The following is a 17608-nucleotide window of genomic DNA, read 5'->3' on the forward strand; positions in this document are numbered from 1 at the left end:
TATTAAGAAGAGTTAGGACATATGAAAGGGGGTTAAATTAGTAGTGGGAAAACTCTTTAAAGAAATAAAGTGTACAACACTTTAATTTTTTTTTATATACAGTACAGACAAAGTTTGGACACACCTTCTCATTTAAAGATTTTTCTGTATTTTCATAACTATGAAAATTGTACATTCACACTGAAGGCATCAAAACTATGAATTAACACATGTGTAATTATATACTTAACAAAAAGTGTGAAACAACTGAAAATGTCTTATATTCTAGGTTCTTCAAAGTAGCCACCTTTTGCTTTGATGACTGCTTTGCACACTCCTTGGCATTCTCTTGATGAGCTTCAAGAGGTAGTCACCGGAAATGGTGTTCCAACAATCTTGAAGGAGTTCCCAGAGATGCTTAGCACTTTGGCCCTTTTGCCTTCAATCTGCGATCCAGCTCACCCCAAACCATCTCGATTGGGTTCAGGTCTAGTGACTGTGGAGGCCAGGTCATCTAGCGTAGCACCCCATCACTCTCCTTCTTGGTCAAATAGCCCTTACACAGCCTGGAGGTGTGCTTGGGGTCATTGTCCTGTTGAAAAATTAAATGATGGTCCAACTAAACGCAAACCGGATGGAATATCATGCCGCTGCAAGATGCTGTGGTAGCCATGCTGGTTCAGTATGCCTTCAATTTTGAATAAATCTCCAACCGTGTCACCAGCAAAGCACCCCCACACCATCACACCTCTTCCTCCATGCTTCATGGTGGGAACCAGGCATGTAGAGTCCATCCGTTCACCTTTTCTGTGTCGCACAAAGACACGGTAGTTGGAACCAAAGATCTCAAATTTGGACTCGTCAGACCAAAGCACAGATTTCCACTGGTCTAATGTCCATTCCTTGTGTTCTTTAGCCCAAACAAGTCTCTTCTGCTTGTTGCCTGTCCTTAGCAGTGGTTTCCTAGCAGCTATTTTACCATGAAGGCCTGCTGCACAAAGTCTCCTCTTAACAGTTGTTGTAGAGATGTGTCTGCTGCTAGAACTCTGTGTGGCATTGACCTGGTCTCTAATCTGAGCTGCTGTTAACCTGCGATTTCTGAGGCTGGTGACTTGGATAAACTTATCCTCAGAAGCAGAGGTGACTCTTGGTCTTCCTTTCCTGGGGTGGTCCTCATGTGAGCCAGTTTCTTTGTAGCGCTTGATGGGTTTTGCAACTGCATTTGGGGACACATTCAAAGTTTGCCCAATTTTTCGCACTGACTGACCTTCATTTCTTAAAGTAATGATGGCCACTCGTTTTTCTTTACTTGGCTGCTTTTTTCTTGCCATAATACAAATTCTACCAGTCTATTCAATAGGACTATCAGCTGTGTATCCACCTGATTTCTGCACAACACAACTGATGGTCCCAACCCCATTTATACAGCAAGAAATCCCACTTATTAAACCTGACAGGGCACACCTGTGAAGTGAAAACCATTTCCGGTGACTACCTCTTGAAGCTCATCAAGAGAATGCCAAGAGTGTGCAAAGCAGTCATCAAAGCAAAAGGTGGCTACTTTGAAGAACCTAGAATATAAGACATATTTTCAGTTGTTTCACACTTTTTGGTTAAGTATATAATTCCACATGTGTTAATTCATAGTCTCGATGCCTTCAGTGTGAATGTACAATTTTCATAGTCATGAAAATACAGAAATTTCTTTAAATGAGAAGGTGTGTCCAAACTTTTGGTCTGTTATATATTAAAAAAAAAAAAAAAAAAAAATATATATATATATATATATATATATATATATATATATATATATATATATATATATATATATATATATATATATATATATATATATATATATATATATATATATATATATATATATATATATATATATATATATATATAATATTTATATCTTTTTTTTATTTTAAATTCTTTCTTTAACAGGTACTATGGTAGGACTCTCCTCCAGACCCGGGTACCATCCGCACATTGAAATGCTTAATATCCGCATGTAGTCATGTGGATATTAAGCGATTCAATGGCGGCAATTACGCCACGTTTCCGCAAAAAGAATGGACATGCTGCGGATTTTTCCGCAATGATAATCCGCAGCGGAAGTTTCCGCAGCATGTGCTCAGCACATGCGGATTATCATTAGGGCACGTATTACCAAGCGTTTTTAAGCGTTTTCGCTGCGGAAATTCCGCGGAAAAAAACGCTTGAAAAATTCATAGTGAGCACGCAGCTTTACAGTAGCTCCCTGATGACAATCTATTTGAGAATGCCCAGTGCATACTTGGAGACTCAAACAAATCATCATCGGAAATGAGGAAAAAACGGGAACGGTAGGGAATTTTTTATTGACTTACATTAGAGAAGTGGTTAGATTATTAAATTAAATGGACAGACATATAGTATGAAATTCACTGTTAGTTTCGGACAATACCGTTTAAGGAAACACTTTACTGTCTACAAAACAGCTTTTTGGAAACAGTCCGGAGGTGCGTGGGTGGTAGAACAGGCCCACTTGTTTTTTTGTTTTTTTATCATACAGATGTCATTGTGGGCATCCTGTATTCAGTTTGACAACCCTGGAGACTTATAAGGACTTCAGGGCTCTTTCCTAATTCTTTGATGTTTCCTATTTAACGTAGCTGTGCCTTAAAGTGGTTGTCGCAGACTACCGTATTGATGACCTAGGTCATAGGTCAGACCCTTACCAATCGGATATTGATGACCTATTTCACCAAAGTATCTACACTGCATTTGCTGTGAAGACAATTCAGACGGTGTGTTTTTTGTTAGGTTTTTGCCACAGTGTCTATGGGGTTTCACAGTACCGGCTATGAGTTAAATCCCATCTTGTTAAATTGGGCAAAGGTTTTGGCATATCGGAGAGGGATTTCTCGGGAACAGGCAATTTTCCTCAAGCAGAACTTTTGGGCAGTAAGTAAATCTCCTTGTGTTTTAAATGGCTTGCCAACGTTCGTAATAACCATATAATCACAGTTAATTTATTTGTGCATTTTGTAGGCCGATCTGTCAAAGTACAATAATGTGACTGTGTTCCTGGCTCCAGGTGTTGTGAGTATCGGTGGTTTGCCTTTTAATATAAGTCTTTCAGCTGTCCTCAGTTGTCAAGTTGCCTGGATCTAGCGCTTGTCCTAGCCCCAAAGGCAAAAAGAGATGCCATCTTTTCTGTGGAGAAGTCATGTTCTTACTGACTTTTTTTTTTTTTTTTTTTTTTATCTTACTGCTGGAGTGGTGCTTCTAATCTAATGTCCCTGACCCTACTCTTTTATACTCAAAATGACAGATTTAAATAAGTCCATAATTAAAAACCAAACATGCCCCGGAAGAAGCTGGCAGCGACACGCACGTCGTGGTGAGGGGACGCTGTAGTTGCACCAGAAAAACAAAATGTGGTGGAATAGAACATCTTTAGAAAATTATGTCCAGAAAAAAATCCCACTTGGTTTATGGGTTCAGCTTTACTCTACTCTACATTTGACCTCAATGATGAGACACTTACAAATAGATGGCTTGACATGGCTGCCACCTGTTCCTTTTTTGATTTTTTTTTTTTTTTTTTTAAATTATAATTGACAAAAATACGTCATCTTAGTGAGATTGATAAAGAATTTGAAACAACACAAAAACAACTCCATAATGATGTACCTAATGATACATTGGAAAATTTGGCTTAAAGAGATCTAAACAAGGAGGTTAAGTGGGAGGAGAACATTAGCCAAGGCAAACGGAAAAAATATCAGCGAGATGTTAAAGATTATAAAAATACCATGCACATCTATCGCTGGCAGCAACAATGGAAAAAAAACTACACAGTTACAGGCCCATCGGATGGACAAAAATGATACATCTAGTGTCTCTGGGAATGGGAGCAGCACCTCCATCAGTGACTGATAATGCCAGAGAACCATATTTTAGAAGTGTGAACCACAGTAAATTTCCTGACATGTTCAACAAGAATCATAGTCCAAGAAGAAACAAGGACCTACAGAAGGTAATAAGTTTATCTGACCCGTGCGGGTCATTGAGCACCGGAAGGAAGATTCATATCAAGGGAGGCGCGGACAGTGACGACATGCGCCAATCATATCCCATGTATATTGACATTTCTGCAGTTATTCGCCACTTCACATATAAATACCTTACCCGCCCCTCACCCTGACACGACTCCGGAAGAAGCTGGCAGCGAAACGCGTGTCGGGGTGAGGGGTTGCCGTGGTGCCTTTTATTTTCCTCCTGGACCTATATTGATTACAGGTACTTTTCTTGCCATCTCTCAACCGTAGTCTTTGCATCTTGTATTCATACTGTATTGCGGTATCTACTACCTGGTTTTCACTTGGACACTGATCCTTATTACTATATCTTCCTAGAAAGTAGTCTACAACTTATCTATATTCTTGGGTGTATATTCTTGCCCATCATATGGATGCACTTTTATATTTTTTTCCTATTTAGGATAGTCTATGGCAGGTTCAGCACTATACGTTTTCATGGCCTTTTCGGTCCTATTGTGAGGTTATATTATTCCCTTGTGGATATAAAAATACTCTACTTGCATTTGATTTATTAGTGTCACCACTGTGTCCCCTGTAGGACATTTCTGCTTTTTAATTTTGTTTTTATTATATGAAATAAAGTTTGGTTTTTAATAATTGATTGCTTCTGGGTATGGACTTATTTTAAGTCTGTCATTTTGAGTTTGTTTATGGAGTGCCATTCTTTTGTATCATTGGACGTGTAATTCCTACTCTTATACTCGCCCACTACCATCTTCACCTTTTATGTTTCTTGGAGCCGCAGGTCACAATTCAATACAAGTCTGAGAGCCTCGTTCTGGACTCATTTTGGCTCTAATAGACTTACATTGAGAGCTTTTGACCGTTACTTCTGACTTCTGGCCAGTCAGAAGTTGAGGTCACTAGATGGCACCGTGGGACCAGAGCTGAACTGAAAAAAGGTGAAGACGCCGGTAGACTGAGTATAAAACCAGGGGCAGGAACCTTGCATTAGAAGCACCACTCCAGCGCTGAAAAAAAAAAACAAAATGCTGGAGTGGTGCTTTAACCACTTTACAGCCTGTGCCGCATTTATACGCACAAGGCTGTAACATCCGATTCAATGAGGGCTCCGGCACTGAGCCCGCACTGAACCGGGCACATGTCAGCTGATTCATACAGCTGACATGTGCCTGCAACAGCCGCGGGTGGAATCGTTATCCACCCACGGCTGTTAACATGTTAAATGCCGCTGTCAATCTCTGACAGCAGCATTTAACATCGCCGCGCCGGAAGCGCGTCACTTACCCCGCCCATCGGTGACCCCGTCACGTGATCGCGGGTCACCGATGCGTGGGCATGACAACCCTGGGTCTGCAGCAGACTCCAGTGGTTGTCATGAGCTGGTTACTATGAGCGCCACCTAGTGGTCGGCGCTCATAGCACAGAACCATTTCTGCTACATAGCGGTGATCTGCTGATCATCTCATGGAGACTATAGAAGCAAGCAAAAGGTGAAAAAAAAAATGTTTTTAAAAATATTAAAAAAATATAAAAGTTTAAATCACCCCTCTTTTGCCCCATTCAAAATAATAAATAATAAAAAAAAACCACATACACACACTTGGTATCGCCGCATTCAGAATCGCCCGATCTATCAATATAAAAAAAAAATTAATCCGATCGGTAAACGGCGTAACGAGAAAAAAATTCTAAACGCCAGAATTACGTTTTTTGGTCGCCGCAACATTGCAATAACGGGCGATCAAAACATCGGATCTACCCCAAAATGGTATCTATAAAAACGTCAGCATGGCGCGCAAAAAAAGAAGCCCTCACCCAGCCCCAAATCATGAACAATGGAGACGCTACAGGTCTTGGAAAATGGCCCCTTTTTTTTTTTTTTTTTTTTTTTTTTTAGATATTTTTAGCAAACTTCGGAATTTTTTTTCACCACTTTTGGTGTCTACGAACTCGTAATGACCTGGAGAATAATAATGGCAGGTCAGTTTTAGCATTCAGTGAACGTGATAAAAAAAAACATCTGTGGTATTGCACTTTTTTTTTTGCAATTTCACCGCACTTGGAATTGTTTTCCCATACAAGATATGGTAAAATTAGTAATGGCGTTGAAAAGTACAACTCGTCCCGCAAAAAATAAGCCCTCACACAGCCATATTGACCACAAAATAAAAACGCTATGGCTCTGGAAACAAGGGGAGCAAAAAACGAAAATGCAAAAAACGAAAAATCCCAGGGTTGCGAAGGGGTTAAAATATATATATATATATATATATATATATATATAAAAAAACCACCCTCCATTCTCTGTGAAAGAAGATTAATGGCATCCCATAATTGTTTAACAACCAGTTTTCCCAGAATACAGGGCTTCCAGACTATATAGAATGTGTACCAGTGGCTCCTAAACTTACTTTACAGCTCCTTTTCCAAAGCTGCTAAGGTCCCTTACTGGACACTATACTTCCTGTTTGGCCTGGATAAAACTGTGACCACTTCTACCAATCACTGATCATGCAGGTGACCAGTGATTGGCTGCAGAGATCTCACATTTGTCCAGCTGGAACAGGATTAGCAAATAGATAAATGTGGTACTAGGCAGCATTAGAATGGAGTGGCAGGGAATCTGCAAGGTACGATTAGGATCCCATTTTTTTTTATTTATTTATTTTTTTGGAGCCTTATTTTCTGGTAAAACGGGTTGTCATTAGAGAGGAGCGGATTGTTTGTTTAAAATTTGAATTCGCCGGCTTTGCCGAATTTTCCCAGAACATTGTGTTTTAAGCTTTTTGAGTTCTGGAATGCAAACACAGGTTAAGGCTTTGATATTAAGGCTATCTTCCCAGAGCCTGTGTGCAGAAAACATTTTGGTCCAAGGGCCATTGTCATACTGAACCAATCCGAAGGGCTGCAAAAAAAATGTAAAGGGCTACTTGCATGAATACATCACCAGAATCCTCATCAGGGTTTTGATACATCACCAGAACCAATTGTTGAGTATTTGAGACAGATTTGGAGAGTTTCTGCCCCCAAAAATCAGTGTGAAAACACCCAAACTTACACTGACTTTTTAGATCAGAAAGTCAACCAAATCCACCTCATAATCTCAAGACTAAGTTTTTAGGACTTTTCAGTTTTACCATGAAGCCATTATGGATTGCTGCATGGTCAAAACCACAGTCAGTGCATGAATGCAGCACCAGAACCACTGTCAGTGCATGGATACAAACTTAATACAATGATCAATTGCAGTTTCAGGTCAGCCCCATATACACGTGTCATGTGAACCTGCAACTCACAGTAGATTCTGAACAATGGTAAGTGGCTACTGGGAGTTTTTGTTACAGGTTGCGGACCATACAGAAACCACAACACTGAGACGTAGTCAGTATCAAAAATAAACATTTACATCCAGGTACCTTTCATTGGTGACCCTCCTTTTCTCTAATAACCCCTCCAGCACACAGGAGGATGTAACCCCACCCTAATAGGGACAGGAAATACGAAGAGGTTTAAATAGACCCTCCCACATCCTCCTTCCAGTGTTATTTCCTGTCTGTATCCGGGATGAAGAGGTCATCCCCGGTGTGCTGGGCTGGCAACAGGCACTGGGTGAAAGCTACTAGCCGGGCAGCGGAGGATCGAGCGGTCTTTACCTCTCCTCCTCAGGGCGGTGCTCCCGTCTCCTCCGAATTCGGGACCCCCTCCTGCAGTCCGCGCTCTCGGGCAAGGTCTGCAGGATCTTCTGACCGGAGGCCTCTCTGAGCTCTCCGGTCAATCTCCTCCTCCTCTCCCCCTCTGGATGTGCAGGCGATGCCAGCTCCCGGATGCAGAGCGCACGCCGCGGCGCCGGAAGTGACGTCGGACGCTGGGCAGTGGATGATGACGTCACTTCCGGCAGTTTGCGTTCCACTGTGAACTGCATCAAAAAACTATGGGGGAAGAAGAGCGGAATGCCGCCGGTGATCAGAAATCTTCACCTGGACACCGGAGGAGGAGCCCTCTAAACAAAGGGAGGCGCTGGTCCAGTCGCCCATAAAAGGAGCCCTGGACAGGAAGACATCTAGAGGTAGGACAAAACCATGTCTGTTGAAGCTTCTCGCTCTGCGTCTGTAGAGCCCAGCGCCGGTCCGGTCCCAGTATGTATGGCTCTGGTAGTCCATCTCCCAGATGCAGGAAATAGTGATTATAGCCCCACTCCCCTTCTCCCCTCTTGTAGGGGGACAAGGAACCTGCACCTGGAGAAAAAGTTAAACTGGCACGCAGATGTCCCATCTGTACAAAAAAACTATCATCCTTCCATAGAAAACCCCCTATGCAAGGACTGTACGGAGAGGATTATCAGGCAGGAACAACCTTCCTTAATGGAGGAGATAAAGGTGATTGTACATCTGGAGATCAAATCCTCCTTAGCCTTGGTTACTCTCCCTACGCCCTCACCTAGTCGGGGTTCTACATCTACTCCCTCAGCTGCCAAAAAGAGGAAGATTAGCCCGCCAGAGGGAGGGGAGGAAGACTCTCAAGAGGAGATGTATATCTCGGAAGATCTTCCAGAGGAAGGTGAACTAAGTCCAACCCCTGATAACTCCCAACGAGAGAGATATTATTTTCCATCAGATAGTTTGGAGGAACTCCTCATGGCAGTAAGGAGAACTATGGAGGTCGAGGAAGAAAAAGTGCCCCAAACAGTACAGGATCAGATGTTTGGGGAGCTACGTTCCAGGAAAAAATTGGTGTTCCCTTTACATCAGAGTATTAGGGACTTAGTCTTAGAGGAGTGGGAATCTCAAGAAAAGAGATTAAATACCCCTACAAAGTTAAGGGATAGATTCCCTGTAGACAATGAGACGGCAGAAATCTGGTCTGAAGTCCCAAGAGTGGATATCCAAATTGCACGAGTAGCAAAGAAAACCACACTGCCCTTTGAAGATTCCTCTCAATTAAAAGAACGCAAAATGGAGGGACTACTCAGAAAATCCTGGGAGACCTCGGCAACACTATTAAGCACCAACGCATCCTCTACGAGCGTAGCTCGATCAATGGCTCGTTGGCTAGATCAACTGGAGGAACTCCTAGTTTCAGGCACCCCCAGAGAAGACATCTTGGCATCCCTACCGCTTCTACAGAAGGCTACGGGGTTTTTAGCAGATGCCTCTGCAGAATCCATGAGAGTGGCGGCAAGAGCATCTGGGCTATCAAACTCTGTAAGAAGGGCCCTATGGTTGAAATCTTGGAACGGCGACGTGACATCAAAAATGAAGTTGTGTTCCATCCCCTTTAAGGGGAAATACATGTTCATGCCAGCCCTACATGATCTTCTAGAGAAGGCCTCAGACAAGAAGAAGGCCCTCCTGGAACCTAGGAATGTGAGGAAGAGGCCTTTTCGTCCCTCCCAAGAGCAGACCCCTCAATATAGGGGTAAAGGCAAAACAGGACGATGGAGCTACCCAAAAGGTAGAGGAGGCAAAAATCTTATTCTCTCCCAAAACCAACGTCATAACAGACCATGACGTCAGGACAGTCGGGGGCCGCATCTCGAATTTTCTCCTTCAGTGGAAAGAAATCTGCTCAGACCCATGGATCCTCAGGGTTGTTGAGTTCGGAGTAAAAATAAATTTCTCCTCCTATCCTCCAGAGAGGATAAGGTTAACACCGCTCTCCTGTGAGTCGTCAGGCCACCCTGATATCCGGTCTTACAGACCTATTGTCCTCAGGGGTGATATCCCTGGTTCCTACAAGAGAGATAGGAAGAGTCTGGAATAATGTCCTGTGCCTAATAAAAAAACCAAATGGCTCACACCGAGTTATAATCAATCTAAGGCAACTGAATCAGTATATCCACTACCAACGATTCAAGATGGAATCCATCAGGTCCCCCTGATAGGACATGGCCACAATCGACCTCCAGGATGCATATTACCACATCCACTTCACAAGAGGTTCCTAAGATTCACAGTGGCTCAGGGGGATCAAATAGTCCACTATCAATTCAATGTTCTCTCATTTTGGAATTTCATCAGACCCGCGAATATTTGCAAGTGTCATGGCAGAAGTCCTAGCTTATATCAGGGGTCAGAACATTTCAATAGTACCATACCTCGACGACCTGTTATTAATCGGGCCCTCAGTACCAGTACTCCGAGAACATCTACAGTTGACCACTCAGATCCTATCGTCTCTGGGGTGGTTAGTGAACCAGAATAAATCAGAGATGGTTCCCTCCATGACAAACACTTTCTAGGAGTACTATTAGATTCCCACAGCCAGATGTCATTCCTGCCCAAACAAAAACAGGTCATGATAAAAGCAAAAATCAATGTCCTAAGGAGCAGAACATCTGTATCATTAAGAGACACCATGTTGGTCCTCAGGTCTATGACATCCTGTATTCAGATGGTGGCCTGGGCTCAGGTGCATACCCGAACATTACAGACCCACATCCTTACGAATTGGGATGGATCCCCACGGTCTCTGAACAGGAGAATCCCTATACCACCACGAGTAAGGACTTCTCTATTCTTGTGGCTGAACGGAAAAAATCTGAACAGAGGAGTACCATGGATCCAGAATCCACTGGTAACCATAAAGGTGGATGCCAGCGAAAAGGGATGGGGAGCCATGGTCTCCCAAGAGCTATTCCAGGGTATATGGACCAACGATGGATCAAATTTCAGAGCACTAAATGCCGTAGCAGAAGTCCTCAGAGCAGCAGAGCCTCTGGTCCAGAAATCTAACATTCAGATATTTTCAGACAATATCACCACGGCCACAGTAGCCCACCTTCATCACCAAGGGGGCACAAGATACGAAAGCTTAAAAGCAATCTCGTCAAGAATATTCTCCTGGGCCGAAGAACATCTTCTATCCTTGTCGGCTCTTCATATCAAAGGTTCAGTCTATATCCAGGCCGACTTCTTAAGCAGAAAAAAGATGCATCCAGGAGGGTGGAGCCCTAAACCCAGACGTCTTCCAGATGTTAGTCAAGAGTTGTGGCTATCCAGAGGTAGATCTCTTTGCCGGACACTAGAATGCGACAGTACCTCAATATTTCTCCCTGGATGCAAACGGCCCTTGCCTGGGCGTGGACGCATTCGCTTACAAATGGGAGTTCAAACTAGCGTATGCCTTTCCCCCACTACCTATACTTTCCAAAACCTTACAGTAGATAAGGACCGAAGGGACCAGAGTAGCCCCTCGCTGGCCAAAAAGAAGTTGGTTCGGAACGTTAACCAGTCTGAGTGTGGAGAGCCCTCTAATCCTTCCTCCCATCAAGGATCTCCTTCTCCAGGGACCGATTCACCATCTGGATCCCGAGGGACTACACCTAACTGCCTGGCTTCTGAATTTCTGATATTAAAGACAAGAGGCCTCTCAGAGAAAGTCATCAAAACACTCCAGAAGAGCAGGAAACCTGTAATGAACATCATTTACCATAAGATCTAGAAAACCTTCTTAAGGTGGTGTGCACCCACTCGCCCAGACCCTCATAGGGCTGATGTGGCTCAGATTCTAGACTTTTTACAAGAAGGTCTGGACAAAGGTCTCAGACCTAGTACTCTTAAAGTCCAGGTAACGGTGTTAAGTTCATACTTCGATCAAAGACTAGCGGAACATCAGTGAGTGTGAAGATTTATGACAGCATCCACCCTAGAGTAACAGATCTGGTTCCCCCCTGGGACCTTAACATCGTTCTGAAAGGGTTAACCCTTCCACCCTTTGAGCCCTTATCAACCATAAGACTGGACAGGCTGACCTGGAAAACGGCTTTCCTGGTGGCAGTAACTACAGCCAGAAGAGTGTGTGAACTACAGGCCCTTTCGGTCAACGAACCCTACCTGAGAATCCTGGAAGATCGTCTAATTTTCCAACTTGACCCTTCATTTCTACTTAAGGTGGTCTCAAATTTCCACAGATCTCAGGAAATAATCCTTCCATCTTTTTGTGACAACGCAAAAGACAAAAAAGAGATGGAATTCCACACTCTGGACGTTCGGAGAATAGTACTGCACTATCTTCAGGAAACAGAAGAAGGAAGGAAAGACAAGAACCTATTTGTCCATACACAAGGTCCAAACAGAGGAAATAAAGCAGCCACAATAGCTAACTGGATTAAGCGGGCGATTACGGAGGCTTGCCAGATCCAGGATCTACCTCCTCCAGCAAAGCTCAAGGCCCATTCTACAAGGGCGATATCTGTCTACTGGGCTGAAAAAGCCAGTGCATTCATCAAACAGATTTGCAGGGCTGCCACATTGTCCTCAATTCATACTTTCTCCAAACACTACAGACTAGACTTAATGTCTGTTGGAGATTTAGCCTTTGGAAGGAAGGTCCTTCAGGCTATTGTCCCTCCCTAGTATATCTTTTGGTATACCTCCTGTGTGGTGTCGTGGGGGGTTATTAGAGAAAATAGAATTAGACTTACCGGTAATTCGGTTTCTAATAACCCACCACGACAGCACGGGTAATTCCCTCCCCCTCGCTTATTGTTTCTACGACAACTTGATCAGTAGAATTAAATTTTAATTTGAAGCATCTATACTCTTGTGGTCCTTTTGTAATCACACTGGAGGGAGGATGTGGGAGGGGCTATTTAAACCTCTTCGTATTTCCTGTCCCTATTAGGGTGGGGTTATGACGCACCCAGGGAATGGGATGACTACTCGGCGCCCGGGCCTTGCTGTTGGTTTTGGGGGATGTCGCGGTGGCCAGCTCCTGGTCCCGTACCCTGGGGTCACTCTTAAAAGCAGGGGAAAGGGGGGAAAGGTGTATGGGAAAGGGGAAATGTTCGTGACGCCACCCTTGGTGTCTGGTGAGGATCACCAGCGCTACAACAATCCTCAGAGGCCGCTGTTCAGGCAGCTTAGTTGGTGCTGCTCCCCACAGGTGGAGCGAGGCCTCAGGGCAGTGTAGGAAGGAGAGAGTGTTTCAGAATAGAGCGTTGGCGGGTGCGGAGCCGCAGAGGAAAGAACAGACAGAGGCAGTAGCTGAAGTCATCCAAGTCTTTACTCACGGTAGCGTTTTCTCAGCCCAGAGCTTCCCTCTGCTGTCACACGGCAAGCTGCGGCCGCCAGGGTGGGGTTCAGCACACTCCAGGTAGTTCAGGAGCGCTTCACAGGACCCCCCGCTCTAAAGTGTTCCTCTCTTGTAAACTTCTCCCGCCACTGAGTCCCGTACGGGTACTGCGATGTCCTTGATGGGTAGCGTGTAGCTCCCGGACCGACTGGGTGCCCTTCTTGGTGACTGGTGGGGAGAACGTGGCGTAAGGCCAGGTCCCTCTGGATAAACTCCAGATTAGGGCATACAGGTGGCGACTCCGCTCCGTCCGTATCCCAATGGGATCCACATAAGCCTCCGGACTTTTCCGACAGAGACGTAAAGTGCAAAGTCAGATATTCGGGGACCGGTACCCCCTCTTGCGGCAGGGTCTCTCTGGCTGGGCCAGAATAAGGTATGCAGGTGGCGACTCCGCTCCGTCTGCACCCCCTGAGATCCTTTCGCCTGTGGAGCCTAACTCCTCTGCTCCCGTCCTGGGCCTTCTTGGTTGGACTCTGACTGGGGACAGAGCCTGTTTTTAACTCTGCCCCAATCCCCCGTCTCGAGGCCTGAGACCGGGAACCGTGGACCCTCCAGCCGGCAGCAGCTTTGTACTGACTTGCCGTCTCAAAGACCCACGACCAAAGACCCGGTTATAAAGATGGCCTCTAGTTATATATGATTCTATTAAGTGCTAAAGTAAAGTGCTTCCTCCACCCTCACTCACTACATGGTTCCCCCTAACTTTGGTTCTCCCCCAACTCCTCCATTCAGGCCATGGGCAGCACTATGGTGCTATAGGCCCCCTACAGAACTGGAGTGGTGTAGTGTTGAGTGTGCGGTTGGGGTCTTGTGAGGTACTCCATCCTTACCTGGGAGTGGAGATACCACACCTCGTTCTGAGGTGCAGTACCCCTGTGGCGACTGAACCCTCAGGGGCGCCACAGTTACATCCTCCTGTGTGCTGTCGTGGTGGGTTATTAGAAACCAAATTACCGGTAAGTCTAATTCTATTTTTTGATTGAAGTCGTTCCCATCTCTTTTGTCTTCAACTCTTTTGTCATAGTACAGACACCAAGATCCCTAAACTGTACATGAATAGCATGGCATCCTAGGCTGTCCCTCATCTTTTATACTGGCTCTGATAGCCCCCCTGACTGCATGGTCTAGCATAGCCAATGTGACAGCTGCAGGGCATTATGGGTAAATCCGCCTTGCTTGTCTGACGTCATTAGTCTTCAGCAGTGTGTGGAATGGCGCCGGACATCTTCTTTTTTTTTTTTTTTTTGCACGTCCTTGTGAATGGCAGAATGTGCGAATTTGCGTGGAACCTCAAATTTCAGGAAATTCTATCTTAACTTGATCCTTTGTGAATCGATCCGCTTATCTCTAATTGCCATTAATTAACTTTCACGGAGAATGTTTTTCCTGAATAGAAGTCACATTTTCCCCTGCGGTAACGGAGTCAGCCACATTGGTTGCCAACATGGTAGATTTAACATGAAACACATGTAAACTTCCGCATATAAGTGGAAGCTGAGAACCTCACAGTTGCAGGTTGAGCTTGTCATTTTAGGTGCAGATCATCCTTGATTATTCTCCTCCATTGGGCAGTTGCAGAGAGGGCGAGTAAACATGACCTATAAAGATGTCTAATAATAATGTCCTCATTAACGCCGTCACCCGCACAGAACTGGGTTATGAGCAGATTATTTTTTTTTTTGTCATTAGTTCTGCATTTGCCATTCAGATTTGTACAGAAAAGCCTGAATGTGAAGTTCATTTCTGCACTTCATTAACTTTATGTCCTGTTCAAAATCATGTAATTGCTCTTTTTAGTCCATAAAACAGGTAATTTGCTAACACAAAATTAATACTTCACCTAAATTTGTAAATGCAATTACATGGGCGATGACTAGCAGCCGGCTTATTAGGCCATAAACATCTCTCTGTACTATAGTAACAGCACAGGCAAGATGGCGCTGCTACAAGTTTCATTTTACTCAGCCTGATTGGAAAACTAGGGCAACGACTAGATGAGTCTACGATTGGTACTAGTCCGTACACCAGATATAAGCAGGATATTATCACTAAAAGGCTAGTAAACCTGCCACCAGGTAGTCCTCCATAGTCACGAGCTCTGTATAACCCCGTCCCATCACTGATTGGTAGCTTTCTGCCTATACACAGTGCACACAGCTGACAAACAGTGATTGTATAAAAATTACAACAGGCAGCCCAGTAAGTGACACATCGCTGGAATCAGAGTCTCTGTCCCTACTTCAAGCCGCTCTTAGATGGGTTAGCAAAAACCTGGTGACAGATTCCCTTTAAATCTAATGCAATGTGTTTGCAGTAGTAGTAATGTAATTTTACATTTACGTTTATCTGACTTTGTTTTCTTTTATGGAGGTGGAGACCCTGAAGAAGAAGTTGGCTGATGAACTTCCTGATAACGCCAGGGTGATTGTGTGTCGTTTTCCATTAATTGGATGGTCCCCAACATGTACTGAAGGCACTGGGCTGGACCAGGTCTGGGCATACGATATGGCTAACGTTAGAAGAGGTTCTGATCAGCCGACGTCTTGAAGGAGATCATTTGGATTTCTTAACAGTAAAGCTTGAAGATCCCTAGCTCACAATTGTGCAAATTGCCTCCTCAGAGAGGAAGAGGACTAGACCTCTATAGTGCCACCTGTTGGAAGCATGCAATTGCCTCTCTGAAGAGGCAATTTGCATATTAAATTTCCCAGAGGAGCATTGCACAGCGAATAAGCCTCCTTACATTGGCATGCCAGAGTCGGTATGTCACTCTCCACAAGGAGAAACGTTGCCCCTTAGACCCCAGCTTACAAATAGAATTAAGTTGTAACTTCTGAATAGGCATTATCTAAGGGATTATGCCCTGGTATTGAAGATGCATTAAAAACACGAGCTTGGGGTGAGCCATTTTAATGATGGATTAAATATAAATGAATGTGCTGTAATGTGGGGAGTTCCATTTTTTTCCACTCAGAAGTATATATCTCTAACTGCTGGGACCCCCACCAAGATGGGAGACTCATTTCTCCTCAACTGCAAGACCACGCCTCAGAATGAAGCCCCATTAGACTGCATGCCCTATCGCTCCGTTCAAAGTCTGTGGCGCTGATGGTAACAGAAACTGAGATCCTGATTCATCAATTATGTTGTTTTTTTTTGTCTTTTCTGTCTGTTTTCGCTGGTGGACACACTATTTGTCTGATGAATTTGGCACAAATTAAAAAATCTTTGAGTAAAATGTTGCACAATCTTTTCCATGAACTTTCAATAGGACCTTTAACCAGCTTGAGCATGTTAAACTGACCACAGCATGAAACAGTTTAATTCTTTTAATTTCTCCTCTGCGTTGTGGTGATATTAGATTGCAAAGTTTAGGTCATAATTGATGTCAAGTCCAGTGAGGCGTTACCAGAAATTACTCTGGGGGCATGTACTTCTTCACTTGTATGATGTTGACCAATCATAAGCAGGAGGCATCATACAGGAGAAAAAAAAAAAACACTTCCCCACAATAGATTAGACCAGATTTCTCATTGTGAGACATGTAATGACAGTCTTACTGCAGAGCTGTGTGTGATTACCTAATTCTGGAAGCAGATTACTTAACACCTGTCAGAACTTAGAACCATATATTATTTCACCACAAGAGGGCGCATCTGTTCTAACAATTGAATTAAGCAGCATGCCATGAATCAGACGTCACTGTAGTGTTTTCTAATGTAAATGTACAGAGAGCTGGAATACATTCATCACTTTAGATTTTTTTCCACATTAAAGAGAATCTGTCCGCAGGGTTTCAGCTTTCGATCCACCGTATATCAGCAGGTACTTTTTACATAGCCGATCCGTTACTGAGAAGTCTGCATTATTTATATGCAAATGAGGCTGAATGACTATGGTAGATCTGAAACCTCTGTCACTCCAGCTCTATTCCCTGCCCAGTGCCGCCTCCTCTTGCTTGTCTGACTACTCCTTCACTTTAAGTCATGACGCATAGAGGCTCAGCCAAGCAGGAAGAGGCAACGGGGAATAGAGCTGGAGTGACAGAGACTTCAAATCTGCCATAATTCTTCAGTCACATTTGTATATCAATTCTATTGAAATTTCTCAGTAACGGAGGAGTGGACTGCCCATGTAAAGGTATTGCTGGACTTGTCTTTGAAAAAGCGCCATGCGCATATAAATAGTTTTAGGGGGTGAAACCCTGCTGACAGATCCCCTTTAACCTCTGCTTCTCTTATTTGTTCATTGTAAAGACTCTGATTTCTTCCTTTCTATTTCAATTATCTGAGAACACCTCCGGAGTCTGCTTTCCTGTCTGCCTATGATTGCGGCCAGTAGATTACACTTCAATCTAAGCTGCAATCTCGCACGAGACCGCAGGGCAACGAGACCGCAGGGCAGCACATTGGATGTGAGATGTCGCTGCAGGAAACCGGCTCAATATGAAAGAAAGTGGACCCAGTTTTTCTGGAGTAGCTGATTTGATACATCTT

At 44.0% G+C, this 17608-nt stretch overlaps 1 protein-coding gene across 6 annotated transcripts in view; it reads left to right on the forward strand.

Annotated features, from left to right (window-relative positions):
• The window catches only part of LOC141267800 (ATP synthase subunit C lysine N-methyltransferase-like), a 32357-nt gene extending 14749 nt beyond the window's left edge, over positions 1-17608 (forward strand). For 4 of the 6 annotated variants that reach the window (XM_073680280.1, XM_073680279.1, XM_073680281.1 and 1 more), the window contains 3 exons: positions 2791-2931; positions 3019-3069; positions 15483-16350. In XM_073680280.1, coding sequence (XP_073536381.1) covers positions 2791-2931; positions 3019-3069; positions 15483-15659 — 369 coding nt within the window. In that variant the 3' untranslated portion in view covers positions 15660-16350. Of the gene's footprint in view, positions 1-2790; positions 2932-3018; positions 3070-15482; positions 16351-17404 lie in introns of those variants that run through there. The other 2 variants (XR_012321342.1, XR_012321343.1) reach the window with 2 other exon arrangements.

Source organism: Phyllobates terribilis, unplaced genomic scaffold (assembly GCF_046119375.1).
Source record: "Phyllobates terribilis strain yellow unplaced genomic scaffold, ASM4611937v1 Scaffold_1__5_contigs__length_1240528914, whole genome shotgun sequence".
NCBI classification, from domain to species: Eukaryota; Metazoa; Chordata; class Amphibia; order Anura; family Dendrobatidae; genus Phyllobates; species Phyllobates terribilis.